The 16,528-nt window shown below is 37.6% G+C and overlaps 3 protein-coding genes across 3 annotated transcripts in view; all 3 read right to left on the reverse strand.

Moving 5' to 3' along the window:
• LOC112158723 (uncharacterized oxidoreductase At1g06690, chloroplastic) overlaps window positions 1–1,973 on the reverse strand; it is a gene marked incomplete in the record, with an annotated part of 5,056 nt that extends 3,083 nt beyond the window's left edge. The window contains 4 exon segments of the mRNA XM_024292211.2: window positions 181–261; window positions 1,011–1,111; window positions 1,581–1,693; window positions 1,820–1,973. Coding sequence (XP_024147979.1) covers window positions 181–261; window positions 1,011–1,111; window positions 1,581–1,692 — 294 coding nt within the window.
• A 1,449-nt stretch (window positions 1,974–3,422) lies between these two features.
• On the reverse strand, window positions 3,423–7,529 carry nsun5 (NOP2/Sun RNA methyltransferase 5). Its single transcript, XM_024294137.2, has 4 exons — window positions 6,402–7,529; window positions 4,618–4,813; window positions 4,032–4,196; window positions 3,423–3,774 (listed from the first exon to the last, which is right to left on the reverse strand). Exons 1-4 carry the CDS (start codon window positions 7,324–7,326, stop codon window positions 3,621–3,623), a joined length of 1,440 nt encoding a protein of 479 aa, XP_024149905.1. The 5' UTR covers window positions 7,327–7,529; the 3' UTR covers window positions 3,423–3,620.
• A 538-nt stretch (window positions 7,530–8,067) lies between these two features.
• mybl2a (v-myb avian myeloblastosis viral oncogene homolog-like 2a) lies at window positions 8,068–16,292 on the reverse strand (the record flags this gene model as incomplete). The annotated part of the gene is given in 11 exon segments (XM_024293974.2): window positions 8,068–9,575; window positions 12,121–12,321; window positions 12,486–12,728; window positions 12,820–13,522; window positions 13,598–13,806; window positions 13,903–13,956; window positions 14,595–14,715; window positions 14,827–15,047; window positions 15,514–15,606; window positions 16,001–16,072; window positions 16,190–16,292. Coding segments are annotated over 11 exon segments (2,599 nt in total), but the record flags the coding sequence as incomplete, so codon positions are not given.
• Between the last annotated feature and the right edge of the window lie 236 nt (window positions 16,293–16,528).

The raw sequence follows: 16,528 nt of genomic DNA on the forward strand, positions 1-16,528 counted from the left end.
CACATAAACAAAATCACATTAACAGCAGAGAAAACCTGAAGTGGTGCAGTGGCTTCTGAAACAAAACCAAAGCTAAACAGTTTGTTTCAACAGAAACACGTGCTGCTCTCTGCTGGAAGAATCCAGCCTTACAGCTGGAAGCACACACACTGTCACACACACACACACACACACTGTCACCTTGCGCTCCATGGGTCCTGGTTTCGGTACATATTTAGTCAGAGCCTGCAGAGCAGGAGCATCTTTCCCAGAGGATTTCAGCTGCAGATCAAATAGAGGAATAAGATCATAAAAATCATTCTTGCATCTGGTATTTTGTAATGATGTTAAATAACTTTCCATATTAATATATCTTTACAATGTAATTTTATTTATAGTTTTGAAAAAATGTAGCGTACCAAATAAGATTTATTTAAAAAGAAAAGAAATTATTTAAGAAGAAATGTGTTTAATTCATAACTAGTCCTTGTTTATTCTAAACCTCTTTATACTCTTCCTTTAAATAAAAGCACACCGTACAGAATACTTTTAGAGTAGTACACTACAAAGAGGTTAGTACTAATAAAACTTTTTGCAGCTTCATGCGTACAGTGTTACTTAAAAACTGTAATATTTTTCAACTTTATATGACTTCATCTAAAAGAAATTATATAATTACAATATTATTGATGTGTGAAACTTGAATTCTGCAAAACTTTTCATCAAGCTGCCATCAAAGGAAACTCCAAATGTATTTTTTTCTACAGTATGTTTAGAGTTAAAAGAGATAATAAAATGTTAAATAATCGTTTGAGATAAATAAATCATATATTTCAGTTTTTTCCTCTTGAATCAATGAGGTATTACGAGACTTTATTAAAGCTTCATGACAGGTTAATTAGGTGACTATTTTTGCATAACTTGTGTTTTTGGTCATTATTTTCTGTGAATACGCAGTAATAAGGGTTATTTTGCATTTCAGTGTTTGGTTTTATAGTTTTGGTGCCATAAACAGGTGTGTTGGTGTTTACCTGGCTGCTGAACTGTCCAAAGATGTCCTCTGCTGGCCCATAAATATCTGCCATGTCGAATGTGGTCAGACCCGCATCTGTGTAGGCCTGCATGGCCTCAACTGGAGAGATAGCAGGACGTAGAACAACATGGCATGCAGAGATAAACTCACTTTAACCATGGACGAAGGAGATGTATTGATAATAACAATTTAATCTGCCGTACAGCATTTTTAGACTCAAATTATTCCAAAACTGAGGGGCACAGATGAAATACAGCTTTTATTATTAAAAATATATATATTTATATATCAGATTTTTCATCTAATTTGTGCAGAAAAAGTTGTGACCTTCTGTACTGAGATTAAAAACATCAACACATTTTGCAATACAAAATCCTCAGAATCCTGATCAATCCAGTTCATAATTGATCAGCAAAAATAACTTAATAATGATAATAATAACAGAGTGAAGTAAACAAAACAACAACATAAAAACAAATTATCACCAGCTAAACAGGTAAGACTTCTATTAAAGTACATTAGGAACTTGACCACGTGACCATGCAGTCCAGCGTTGACCTCCACTGACCTGCTCTGGTCGTGTTCACGGTCCCGTGGGCTCCGGACACCTGCCACATCCCGTTCAGGATCCGGCAGACCTCCAGGCCTCCGGCCAGCGTCACCTTCGGAACCGAGGACATTCTGCTTTCACGAGAAGAAAATGAATGAAGATAAGCTTAAAGCTAGCAGATGTTTGGGTCTCTGTTATGTGTCCACGCGCTTTAAGTCACGTGCAGACAGTGACAAAAATGCGTAAAAGTTACTCACGACGCTCGTTTGATTTGATTTCGTTCCGAAAACCTGCTGCTATTGTAGGAAACTCACCCACGACGTTAATGGAGAACAACGTATATGAGTTACAAAAGAGTTTGCGTAAGAATTACAAAACATGTGACATTTCCCGCCAGCAGATGGCACTGTTCCATTAAAATTCAATGGTCAATGCTTCAGTGGCTGCTGCCCTCTGCTGGAGACTTACGTGAATTGTAGTTTAATTTTATTGGTTTATTTTAATCTTTAAAAATAATAGAATAATACAATGTATAAAATACAAACACAGATGCATCAAACGCATTGAAAATATTAAATTGGTTAGAAAAAAATAATAAAAGATGAAACCATGTTCTTAACAGTGTCATTACTCATTATAAATAGATATGGATGCAGAAAATACACGTCACATTCGATTTATCCAATATAATTATTGATCTAATAAATTATCAAAAATGATTTATGGCTTGAAATGGAGTGGAAATTAGAAGATTTACCACACCACACCCCTATTGTTCTTTTTTTTGTTTGATTTTTTAATACTTGTACTTTTTTATATGTGGTTACAAGGAGGTCCAAGTGTGGGTCTCCGAATCCCGGCTCCCTGCCCGCATTAAATACAGGGTTGTGTCAGGAAGGGCACTATAAAAACTCTAGTTTTTTGGAGACAGTGGAAGGTAGAAGGAAGAAAGTTTTTTTGAAATTGCAAATTGTAAGTTCTATTTTTGAATAACACCTTTTTTGATAGCAATGTCAACCAGGATTTTTTTGTGGATGTGAGTTGGAAACCACCCTCTTCCCACATGGGGCTGTTGTGGCAGCAACAGGAGTGCTTTTGATTAACTTCAGAAAACACTTTTACACCATTGCAATGAACAATTCATTATTCATTTAATTCAAGTCACACTCATTATCAAATGAATGAATGAATGAAACTTTATTTCTATAGCACTTTACAACACCATCAGGGAGTCAAAGTGCTTTAAAATAAAAATAAAAAAAGATCAAATTAAGAATGTATTTTTTAAAAATGCATAAATTTACAACATGCAACAAAAGACATAAGAATTCAACTATAAAAATGTAAAAAAAATCTTAGATGCCACTTACTACGGAGTACTAAAAGCCATTATAAACAAAGGTATGTTTAGTTTGTGTTTAAAATGGTTTAGGTCTGATGTCATGCTCAGCTCTGGAGGAATATTACTACATAACTGGGGGCTGTTGATGGAAAACATTACACTTATCCAGTAATTATTGGTACACCTTGCTAATCAAGTAACAAAAAGATTTTGTATTGATTGTAATCAAGACTTTTTTTTAACATAATCGATCTAAATTGAGTCTATGTTCTGTTAAAATCAGCAAAATAACACTAAATATTTTTTTCCAAATCATTTTGAGAAGTTCTACTCTCACTTACAAAATGACTCGTGAATACTTTTTTTTTTCCTGCCGCATTTAATTTTGCTAACAACTCAGTAACAACAGATTAACAGAATTGCTGCACCTATAATATGGGTTTGCACCATATTTCCTTTTTTTTTAGCCATGAATGTAGACCCATTTAGTCAAAATAAACAATAATAGGCAATAGAGACACAGGTAACATTATTTTTTATTATCAGGATGGTGTGAGTTGCTTTCATATCACCTCTATTATGAATTTATGAACACAAAAAGAGAAATTTCAAAGCACTGAAGAAAACATTACAATATTGAGACGAGCAGGTGACAGTAAAATATCTCATCTTTATAATCATCCATTCATCTGAGAGTATAAACATGCTGCAGATGTTTAATGCTCATTTCCCTGTGTCTTCTGCTTCTTCTTTCTCTTTCGCCTCTTCTTCTTGCTGCTGGGTACTTCTTCAGTCTTTCCTGGTGGAGATGTTTGTGTGTCTTCTGTGTCTGGAGCTTCCAAAGTAACAGTTTTCTCCTCTTCAACAGCTCTGAAATTACAAGTCATAAAACACATTTATTTTGTTATACATCACAAAAAATTCAGTTCATTAATGTTGTTTTGCAACTAATCAAGTTCCATGACAAAATGTAACTGCAGTAGCAAATTTAATCTGAATTTAAAATATTTCCTTAATGAAACTGGTAAAGGACAGAAAACCTGCAGGAAATACATCATTTTACATTGAAGTAGTTAAAAGAATCTGTATCTAAAACACAAATCCATATTCAGCACTTAAGTGCTCACCTGTTCTGATTGGTGAGCGGTGGCGTTGAACTCAGAGCTTCACTGTGTTTTTCCAGCAGAGCGACAAAAAAGCCGTGTGTGCGCGTCTTGGATGTGCTCGCACGCAAACACTGCGAAAGCGGCTCCAGGCCTCGCTCGGGCCACTGAGGCAAGAGCGGCACCAACCTGGAGGGGGAAACACAAAACCTGTCAAACGAGAAGTGCAGCATCAATTGGAAGGACAAGAAGATAAATGAGAAAGCTGGGAAGTTTTGATGACCATCTGACTCCAAAAAAACAAAAACAAGAGCACACAGTTCAAAAGACAACAAGAAAAGCCTGTAAATGTTAGTTTTTAATGTGGAGGACATTTAGACATCACATGTGATCATTTCTTAAAGCAAGATTTAGAAAAACTAAGCAGATTTCTTGTATGAAGTGAATCACTTTCAGGGAGAGTTTTGTATTTGCTGCTCTATGTGATGGATGGATGGAAAATTAGACGACTAAGATGCACACAATGCACACAATGTAATCCTGCACTTTGAAAAATGGTTTATATAAAAAAGAAAAACAAATTGTAATAGGAAAAGTAGATTCTTGCAACCTGAATGTGGAGTTCTGCTGAAGAAAGGCAGCTATGACGTCTTCATTCTCCTGCCTGTGGATGGAGCAGGTGGAGTAAACCAAGCGTTTTAAGCGAGGAAACGTCGCAGCGTGATTCAAACATCGCAGCTGGAAGGCTGCCAGTGAGGCCAAGCGGGTCTGATCAGCTGCGGTTCGGTCCTGCAGACACACCATACCTGCACCGCAAGAAGATTCAACCACAACATGAAAGAGGCGTCACAAAATATGACCATCAATCACACATTTCTGATGACTTTCCTTTAAACAACTTAGAAGCAAAAGTACATTTTAATAGTGAAAGAAAAGCATCGTCAGATTGAAACTAATAATCTAGAGCAGTGGTCTGCAACCTGAGGCTCCAGAGCTCTTTTATTCCTCCATTGTGGCTCTTTGGTTTAAAGAAAACTTCAAACTTAACTAATTCATTGATTTATATTTAGATTGTTGAAATGTCAGATAGGCCTAAATGATTAAAATGATGGTAAAATGTTTAATCTACTGTCAGAGTGGTTTATAATCAGAGTGATATCTTATTACATTTACATGGATATATATTAAAATAATTTGGATTCCACACTAATGTTATCTTGTTTTTTATACTCTAGTAAAAGAAAAAAGGATGAAGGGACACAAAAGTCAATATTCTCATGTTTCTTGCATTTTAATTAAAGTAAATCTGCGGCAGCTAAATTACCTGGTTGAACACAGGGTGTGTTTTATTTTGAAAAGAACTTGAATGAGCTATTAAAAATGTAGTTTAAAATATAAAAAAAACATAAATAAGGTGTTTTACTTTGAGGTGAAACTTTGCAGCTCTTGCCGAGTTTTGGTCCATAAAAACCGGGACCAAATGGCTCTTTTGCCGTTAAAGGTTGCAGACCTCTGATCTATAGCAGAAGTCTGCAACCTTTAGCACTAAAAAAGAGCAACTTGGTCTGGTTTATTACAGATTAAAACCCAAAGAGAGCTGCCAATCCCCCCAAAAATAAACTTTATTCATGTTTCTGCCCCATATTTTTTATAAAATTTAGCTTTCAAATGTTTACAATAATTAATCATAACTGTGTTACATTATTTCTATATAAAACAATTGTACTGGTAATGCATTTACCTTTCACAGCAGAAAGTATGCGTTCTTTTCAAAATCAGATCTTCCTGCTGCTGCCGATTTACTTGAATATGCAGGGAACTCTAGTCAAATATGGGATTTTCTATCATTTAGATGCATCATTATCATTTTTCTCATCTTAAAGTCAACCGTAAACCAGCTCAGTGGCCTTGGGGAGGAGTGTCTGCCCTGAGACTTGAAGGTCGTGAGTTCAAATCCAGGCTGAGTCAAACCAAAAACTCTAAAAAATTTTAGAGGCCCCTTAATGCTTAATGTTCATCTTTAAATGGTCAGATTAGGGGATTAAACCACCAAATGGGACTTTAATAGGACAACATTGTTGTAGATATTTCTAAAATATACAAATCATAGACTTTAAGAACTTTGTTCTCTGAGCAGCAACTGTTCTGCAGCAGAAGATACGAACATGTGCTTATTCTAATAATAAATATAGTAATAAACATGTGTGACAGTAGATTAAGCCTTTTTTGCTCAGTTTTCAGACATGTTAAAAATCCAAACTCCAAACCCATATTTCATTCAAACTGTTTGCATTTTTCTACAAAGCCACAATAAATAGAAGAGCTACATGTGGCTCCAGAGGCTAAGGCTGCAGACCCCGGATCTAGTGTAGAAACGTACGAATAACTCGCTACCTGATCCACTGCAGGAGGGATCCAGGAGAACATATTCAACATCTTTATACTGTGGACTGTCTGGGTTAACCTTGAGGAAGTCCTGGTTGGCCAACTGCTGACAGGTGACCCCTGCCCGGAGCAGTAACGTTGACATGGTGGCCAAACGCTTGGCATCCAAATCAAAGGCAAACAGCCTGCCTTTGTTCTTCATGATGGCTGCAAGGTGGCTGGTTTTGTTGCCGGGAGCGGCACAGGCATCGATGACATGGCTACCAGACGGAGGGTTGAGGAGATGAGCAGGAAGGCAGCTGGCTTTGTCCTGCAGAATGATGTGACCTGCTTTGTAAAGAAAATGGTCATGGAAGTCTGTTTTGGGAGAAAAGACCAGCAGCTCTGGAAGGTGCATGTCCTTCACAAAGTTCTTCGATTTTAGGGTTAAGTCATCCAGTCTGGAGGCCTGTCCCTGGTAGGTGTAGCCATCCCTCTTAAGGTAGTCCACGACATCCTCCACGGTGGTCTTGAGGGAGTTCACGCGCACATACCTGGGCAGCTGCTCTCCAGGGGGCATCTGGGCCTCCACAGGGAGGAGGTCTTCATTCCTACTAACTTTCCGCTTCACCTTCATGCGGGCCAGCTCCGCTTGCAGTCGGGGGCGATGCTTCATCATGGTGGACTTGAAGGATCCTCCGCACTTCAGACCCTGCCCCATCAGCAGGTCGTACACGAGCACTTTAGCTAAGTGCAGTTTCAGCTTCGTCTGTTTTAGCAGTTTGGTAGACTCGATTATATCCAACAGGACGGAGGAAAACTTCTGGGTCTCACAAACTAAAGCAAAAAGCTGCTTGATGTTCTGAAATTTACTGTCGTAAACGAGAGTTTTCAGAGCGCCCTGTTTCCTCTCTGCTTTCTCCAGGATCTCCGCGGCTTTCACGTACAAAGCCATGACGTCAATTAATAAAATAATACTAGACTGTTGTCGAGATTTTGCACTAACTTAAGGGATACTCTTACGAGTTTTTTGTCTTTGACGTTTTAAAACTGGAACGTTTTACTCTACCATGCGTTGACGGGACAGCGCCATGACACCGGAAACACTTCTTCATGTCCAAACGTGGACTGCGCACTACTGCCACCTGTCGTTCGGAGTGTGAATCAACAAAACAAAACAGCGTTAAGAAGAAAAAGGCTTGTAACACGTTTTTCCTCCACTTTTTTCTAGATCAGAATCTAGATAGAATCAGTAATTACAAATATAAAACAGTAGAGTTGACTGCTATACAAAAGAAGTATCATAAAATCGATTTCTCTTCAACCTTTTTTTCTTCTCAATCAGTTTTCTCATTTTTAAAGCTCAGTCTTGTTTAAAGGAAAACATGTTACGAGACAATAAAAGCAAGTCAAATATTAAAGAGACTTTCTTTCATATTTTTTCTTTTTTTCATGTCCTATAAAATACTGTTAACACTCCCTTAGGAATATCAAACTGGAAAAGATAATTTTGTAATTATTTTAAGATAAGAATGCAGAGAGGCAGGCTTTACCATCTTTGATAGTTCTGGATCAATTTCATCCTTGGATTTTAATAAGTGACATTTAGAATGATAGGATGGCAAAGCTTCAAGAATAAATCTGCCTGCCAGTGTGTCAGTGTATTTAATGTAATGAGTACAAGTACTAAGTTGTTAATTGGTTAGTATTTTTCTTTATTTCCAGATCAACGTGGAAGCACAGGGTGATATACCTTTCATTTTATGTAAATCTGGCAATTCTTTTTACTGACAACTTGAATGCAGGTTTGATTCAGGTAAATCTGATCCAAATCCAAAGAGAAAAAGGATCTTTTAAGAAACAATACTAAAAATAAACATAAAAAGAGTAAATATTCATCTAATAAAATAGATAGTCAAATGAGTGTTTTGTTACACATTTCATAATTGATTGTTGAGAATTCTATGTAAATGTTACCAAAGAAAACAAAAAATTCATATCACTTCCCTTCAGAGATCAGAGCAAAAGAGGGAAAAAAAGCCTTAAAAGAAAAATAATCATTATTAATCTAAATAAATAGAATTTGTCAACAAATTACAAAAACTTTACAAAACTAAAAAAAAGTTTTTTTATTTTGATATTTAGAAAAATGTTGCTAAAACTTGGACCAAACATTTTCCTGTAAGCAGCACAGATGAAACCCTATTGAAATAAGGCTTTAAAGCAAAATAGAAAAACATTGTAGCTGTTAGGAAAATTTTGAAAATGTCAAAAAAAAGAGTAAAATTCCTAAAACAACACATCACTTGTTTGTAGCGTTTACACTTCATAATTATCCATTATGCAACTAATGCTCAGAATTCCATGTAAAAAAATAAGAATTAGCATTTTTTCCCTTTCATGTTATCTAAGGGAGAGTAAACATTTTAGTATTTTTTTACTGAATCATCCAAACACGTTCCGTTTTCTTTAATACAAAGCAATTCCTTTTTCAGTTTTAGAAAACATACATTTTTAAGTAACAGCCTTTTAATTGTGCAAAAACTTGCCTCATTTTCAGCAAACGAACATTCTGAAAGTTTTAGATCTAGAAAAAGGAAAATCCTAATCCAGTTAGAAAAGGCTTCACTTTTTAGCAGCTTCGCTGCTCTTCCTCGGCGCCTTCGCTTTCATAGAGTTTCTGTACAGGAGCAGCCTCTCGGTGGTGTGAGGCAGCAGGCGGTTCCTCTTTGCCCTGACGATGCACAGCGACATGGGGTACATTCGATCAAAGCCTCCGGAGGTGGCTGGAGCAGCCAGCACCTTCTTGGCCAGGTTCCTGAGGGTGGGGAATTGAGGAGTGGTCATCCAGAACTGTAAACTGGGGCCATGTTTCCACACTGTCTTGGACAGGTACAGATCCAGCTCAGACATCTTCACAGTCTTTGCAGGCGGTTGGCTGAGACTCTCGGCAGACTTGCGCTTGAGGTCGTTGCCGTTATCGCAGCTGTTGTTGGAGCTTGAATCTGTCTTTATGGAGGTTTGGTTTTCTTCCTCCATGCTCTGTTCTGTTAATGAGTTACCTTTCGGCACCGCGTCTGCCTCTGAAGACGGACAGGCGGAGGATTCAATGCTTTGCCACGATGACCTTAAAATCGACGCAGCTTCACTCTTTGTTGGAGGACTTAGAAACTCTGACTGGTCTGATTTTGTATCAGGGAATGGCTGGAGGGAAAAAAACACAACAACATTAATGATTCTGCAAAAGTAATAGTCTTTCTTTAGTGTTGATGTTCTTGAACCATTGATGCAATAACAGGGCTCTAGATTAATTAACATTTTGTACTCTGTATTAACTTTCTTCTTAGGTGCACCAGCATAAAAGTTCGCTGCATTGACCTTCTCGACTACATTGCATGTAACAAAGCTTTTACATGGTTACTTTTCTTTTTATTTGCTGTGGTTTGCGTTTTGTTTTTTTATTATTTGATTTAGTTTTTAATTGTCATTGAGATCTTTATAAGGTTTTGCGTTGATGGATTTGTTCATGTGTTCTAATCTTCAGGACCACCATAGTTAACCATAAAACCAGTAATGTCGCAGTGACACCTGAATAACTGTCTTTTTTTGTTGCCATAAATCTTCTACCATTCACGCGTTCACCGTGAATTAGCTGATGCAGAAAAAAGCGACTTTTCTTTCCCGATTTGCTCCGATATACACAATATTACTAACACAGACGCTCATAATCAGAAGCAGCTTTTCTCCACGGCGGTGTCCGACGATAAACGTGGATTATGCAACACTTCATAACAGCACAGGGCTGCTATCAGTGCGAGGCTCGTTTATTCCGCTTCAGAATCCACTGGAATTACGCTCATCGCGTTAACGGTAGACGCAAGAATGTAGCCTGAACACTGAAGCTAAAGCTCTGGTGTTGAAGGATTTTAAAAGACTTTTTAATTCGCTACATCTGCCACCAGCATCAGGCACGTGTGCACAGGGTGTGTGCGTGCGCACGGACCCAGACTGTATGGCTGAAAGTTTCTGCTCGACTGCGCGCCGACGCGGTCGGTGTGGAAGCACGTTCAGAAAAATCTAGTCTGGTCGCACCCTAGAGCTCTGAATAAACATTATTCCAATGGATTGTGATGCGACAGCTCCTGTGTTCAAATAATTCCAATTAAGTGATTTTATTTCGAATATTACTTTTGACTGTTCCCAGAACAGCTGCAAAGCTAACTGTGAGAGAGAGAACAGTAACAGAAAAAAGTTTTTTCAGGGTTAAGATAAAATGACACAAATGTAAAAAGCAGTTATATTTTTTGGGCAAAAATCTGATTCCTATTTCCCTAAAAATATATTTATCAGTTGAAATAAGAATTCCTCCTTTATTGTCCATATCCAACATTTCTGCACAATATGAAGCAGAATTCCCCACAAATGCAGTTTGCATATCAGGGGCATTCGGTTGCTGATCTGAGGTCCAGTGGTGCGTTTTGAGCGTCAGGCAGGTCTGGCAGCTGCGCCTTTTTAGGTGTTGCATCGAGAGTTTTAATATCTGAACTTTGGCAAAGATTTTGCATCACATTCTGTTGCATGATATTTTTCTTATTTGCATAACAGAAAGACCATCTAATTTTATTCTTATTTTTTTTTTTTCCTTTCTTGGACTAATGCGTGACAGCAAGTCACCAAACCGGGTCACAGAGAGACGGAAGTACTGGGAGAGTCTCTGAATGATCTCATGAGCCCAGACACTTAAATAAATAAAATAAATAAATCGGATCTCTCAACATCTTCCATGCATTATAAATTACATGTACAGTCAGTGATTCCACAAAGTGATAAGGTTGAAAACTTTTAGCTCCTCCCCTACGCATCGAGAGTGTCTAGTTTATGAACACATTTTTGGACACGCTTCAAGCAGCATATTTAATGCGCAAATTAAGTTTGGCATGAACGCATCATAAGATATCGAATTAGAAAATAATCTGAGTGAAATTACACTTTAACAGGAAATTTAGAATGTACACAAACATGGACCAGTAAACATTAGGGGTGTAACGATGAATCGATTTCTATTCCTATGATCCAACCTGATTGATGTGTTTGAGACAAGTTGTTAATTGAATCAACGTGTACCATTAAAAAAAAAGTTTCAAAATAAAATAAATCAATTATATAGAAATTGGAAAATCCCATTAAGGTTAAAGTGTGGTAGGTTTATTTTACTATAACGTAAAAACGACCATCAGAGTGGACAACACACGTGTGATTGCAGCAAAAAAAAGTCATCATTCCAGTCCAATGAGTAAAAAAACTTTGATTTTTGCAGACATGTGACTATACAGTGTGGTAGAATGTTTTAGAAATGTTGTTTTTAATATGGAAAACAATAGTTATGATAATAATTATGAAACTAAAATATGAATGCATTCGCTGTTAATACTTGTTCACTTGTTTGTTTGTTCGTTCAGATATTTGAATTACACCTGATTATCTTGCAAGAAATGCAAAGAATCTGGAAATCGTCACTTGCTCTGTTTAGTACCAAGTATTTATCTCTGAGTCACACTGGCTGACATTTTGACTAAAGATGTCCTGGATCAATTTTAGGTCAGTGAATCCAAATGAGCCAAGATCAACTAGGAATCGTATTGTCAAACACAAATTATGATATGAATCAAATCGTTAAAACGAATCGTCACACCACTAATAAATGTCAATTACTATATAATCAAAAGTAGAAATATACACACAGAAATACCTGCACTTTGATTCTTGGGTCCAGCACAGCAGCTAGTATGACGTCTTCTTGGTGAACGACAGACTGGAAGTGTGTGTGGAGGCCGACGCGCAGAGCCTTGCAGAAGTGGGTGTAGTTGGTGACACAGGTCTCTAATGTTTTATCCAGGCCGATGAGGGCAGGTATGATCATAGACATGGACACAGAGTTTCCCTGAAGAATCTGGAATACAAGATGTTTTTTTGATTAATATACTTCTGCTTCTTTACAGTATTATATATACATGTATTTTATATACTTAATAAATAAATGGAAAATGTATAACGTAAAGTCTAAGAAAAACTTGAATTTATCCACATTTCTGCACAGAGCAGTTCTTTTCATACTTGTAGTGCTTCCTCAAAAGGCTCTAGAAGACCCAGGATGTCGACCACTTGCTCCCTCTTCACCATGACCAGTGGGGGGGCGCTGGTCGTGTCCGTGGCCTCGATGCGGGCCTGAGCCAAGAGAGTCATGACGGTGCTCCAGGTGTTTTCCTGCACCATTTTCCTCAGTGACACCATCATGGAGTTCCAGCGACAGTTGGAGGACGAAGGGCACATGGATACGTTGCACTCCTTCAACAAAATCTTAGAGTAAAAAAAAAAAAAAAAGTAATGTTATTATAATTAGGATTTTTTAAACATAACTGTAGAAAGAAAAGAGACAAATTGTGCCCACCTCACTCCAGTAGGCACTGCTCTTGAAGAACGCCACCACGTTGTGTGCCTGTGAAAGCATGTTCTCAACAACTCTGGAATTTTTCAGAGCGTCCTTTATCACCATCTGCAGTCTTTTGGCAACACAGATTGTCCTGGTCCCAATCTGCAGCTCAGAAAAGGGCAGCTCCGCTTCATGCATCTGGTCGGAGAGAAATGCCACGATCTCATCTCCGTCTGGTTCTCCTCTGTTAGAGGAGCAAACAATCTTGTAGTCGCAGAATAAGTCGTTTCCTGTGATGACTTCTTTGGCCTGGTTGGTGAGAACGTAGCCGATGTTGTGGGGGAAGATGCCGTAGCTCAGAAGGACACCTTCCAGCTCCTTTGCTACAGCTGTACTGATGTTTTTGTTGCTGAGGTGGCGAAAGGCCACAACAGGACGCCGGATGTTCCAGTCATCAGTAATAAAGTGGAGCTGAACAACAAGAATTGGATCCTCTGTTTGTTGGGACTGACCTCCCGCCCAGAGGTCACAGGTGACATGAATGACTTTTTTGGTATCTCCAGATGCGGCGAGGGAGTTTTTGAGTTCTCGGATGACCTGAGGCTTAATGGTTCGTTCCACCTCCTCGTAGAGCTGCAGGCCCATGATGCGCTGAGACAGCTTATTGCAGTTCGGTCTGATGGTACTCATGAACGACCGGAAGCCCGCACCTTCAACAAAGCTGTGAAAACAGAAGAAGTTAGCTGGCTAATGGACAGCAGACTGAAAATGAAAGCGTGTCAGCAGCAAAAGTCACCTGAGTGGAAGCATGTCCTCAGCGATCATCTTTAGAGCTGCATCGACAAACACCTTCTGGTCCACAGGGACGATTGACGATGCAGCTCCAGACCTCGGACTGGAGTTTGAACTTCTAGGCAAAGAGGAACCGGGAGACGGCTTGGAAGCTGAAGTCTTCCGTTTAGGTTTTGGAGGATCTCTTTGCTGCTTGATGTCGTCAGATTTGACCTGCAGCAAACCCAGACAGGTGTGAAGAAACCTTTTCTAAAAGCTAACCCACACAGAAAAAAAGAAAAACTTCAAACTAAAAACTGTAAAACTTACCGAATTTGTAGACACTGGGTCAGTATCTATCACAACGTCACATTTAAAGTCCACCTGTTAAAAAACACTGAATGTAAATCCACTAAAACGTTTATCATTCATGTAGACAAACAGACATCATAATATCAGTTTTATACAAGAGTATTTTAAAGATTCTTAAAATTTTCTGTGAATTTAAACACTAAAAAATTACAACAAGAGAGATCATAGTATCAGAATCAGTGAAAAACTGCTACAGTTTTAATGAACTTGGTTAAATAGTTTCCTCTTACTGGACCTATAAAGTAGATACAGTTATAGCCGAAGACTTATAATCGATTAATATTAACTACCTTTAAATCTTGTTTTGACACATTTACATTTTTAAAGTACTCAAAAGCAAATATGGACTGGCACCTTGAAGAAGTTTGAATGACAACATTTGTTTTTCTGCTAAAAAGAATATGATGAGCAGTAGAGGGCAATTAGAAATGTTTGTCCAGATTTCAACTGATCAAACTAGACAAATACATGGAGCTAATGCAGCTGTAAGACTGTTAAAGCTAATAGAAGCAAAGCATGAAGTGTCACTTTTCCATTTAGGATCACTTTGTCAATGTTGTCATTAATTAACCAACTTTTTGTTTCTAATTTGGTTAAAATATTGCAAACTAACGACCATAAAAAAAGTATTGTGCTATAAAAAACATTACCTCTTTATCTACAAATTGTTCAATATCAAGGGAAATGCTGTTGGCAGCATCTCTGAAAAAGCCCAACCCAGCTTTGCGCTTGATGGTGAGGTGATAGTGATTCTTTATGGAGTTGTCTGACCTACAAAAAAAGCAGAAGGAAAAAAACAGTTCAATTATTAGTGTATTTTTTACCTGAACAACCATAATCCAAACCAGGCAATTCCATAAAACCAATTTCTTATACACTCACCTTCCAGGAAGCAGCTTAGCGATCTCAGACCACCGGTTCCCAAGAATGGAGTGGGCCTTGTAGATGATGAGGTCTTCTTCCTCAGTCCAGCTACACTTTTTAATCATTGGATCTAAGTTGTTAAACCAGCGCTCTCGACACTGCTTCGCAGTTCTTCCAGTTAACTCCCTGGCAAGTAAAGACCAATTTCTGGTGCCGTATTTGTCGATCAACTCCAGCATCTAAACAGAACAACAACAAAAAATTCTTAAAGACATAAAACAAAAATGCAGGATGGGGATTTTATTTTCTTACACTTTTGTTAAAGTTAAACGTACTTTTAAGCACCAGAAACAATAAAATAATGAAACTTTAGTTATAAAGGACTGTTAAACAACAAAAATTCACTGTAGTGCAGTACACGAATACCTGAGTGCTTTATGAATGCAATTTTTTTGGTGATTGTAGTTTTTCATATTTTACTTTCACATTTTGCAAGCTATTTTAAACCAAAAAAACAATGTAAAATCCTTGCAGGAATTTCCTTTTCATCATACATGATATATTTACATTTGCATTTAAATGGTATTAGAGTCCACACATGTGGATTCAGGTTTAAATGATCATTTAGCTTCACAGGTAAAGAAGGGAGAATTGTAATTTCCTCTTCTCTACAGCTGCTGCTGTGTGTCAACCACATGTTCCCACCTTGTCGTCTTCTGCTTTGGTCCAGGGTCCCTTGTTTACTTCTGGATCCAGGTGTTTATTCCATCGAACCATACACTGCATTTGTGTCCGGCCCTTTTCAAACAAAACATTCAAGACTTCCTCTTAAAATTTAAGGAACAAAAACCATTCACACCATGACTAAATGATACAAAGAAATGCATATATTGGTCTTTTTCAGGCAGAATTTTGATTTGTAATTCCCCTAAAGAAAAGTTTTCATTTGAATTCTGGACTTTTTCCATAACTCCTGATTTTAGGAGCATCATGTAGGGATTCAAACGAATCTCATCACAAGAACAGTAAAATAATGAGATAAAAACTCGCATTTGCAGTTACAGTTATCGTAACACATGCATACACACAAAAAATTAATTAAAATGCCTGTCAAGTGCTCCAATAAACCAACTTAAATCTTTTCTATGAATGTGCCTTTTTTTTTGCAGATACTGTCTTTACTCATACTCACCGGTAAGAAACTAGAAATATTATTCCAATCTCTTTTGCCAAAGTTGTTGACCAGAATTTTGAGGTTTTCATCCTGCAGATCAGAGATAAAGTTAAAAAAACAGAAGTTAATTTATGTGAAGAATCAGTTGTTTACTCTCAGATAAATAGATTAGTGTAAATCCTTTTAGTGTGTAAGCTTTTAACCCACCTCCTCCTGCGTCCATTCCACATCACATTTGGTGCCATCGTTCTTTTCTGATATGTCAGAATCCGTCCCAGTTGAAACTCTGCCCTCATCTTGCTCCTCTGAACTGTAAACAAAGTCATCTTCAATATAGGCACAAACTTGCATGAATTGAAGTGGCCAGAAGTGTATTGCTAAAAGATGCATGAGATAAATTGCTTGTTTGTAAAATGTTGACCTTTTTATGCAAAAAAATAAATAAATAAAAAATCAGGATGTTAAGCTTTAAACTTCAAATTAAGTTAAAAACTGAGTCATTACAAGAAAACGTATTGGAGAAAATTTGAAAAAGACAAACATAAA

The sequence above is a fragment of the Oryzias melastigma genome, linkage group LG7 (genome assembly GCF_002922805.2).
Source record: "Oryzias melastigma strain HK-1 linkage group LG7, ASM292280v2, whole genome shotgun sequence".
In the NCBI taxonomy this organism is placed as follows: Eukaryota; Metazoa; Chordata; class Actinopteri; order Beloniformes; family Adrianichthyidae; genus Oryzias; species Oryzias melastigma.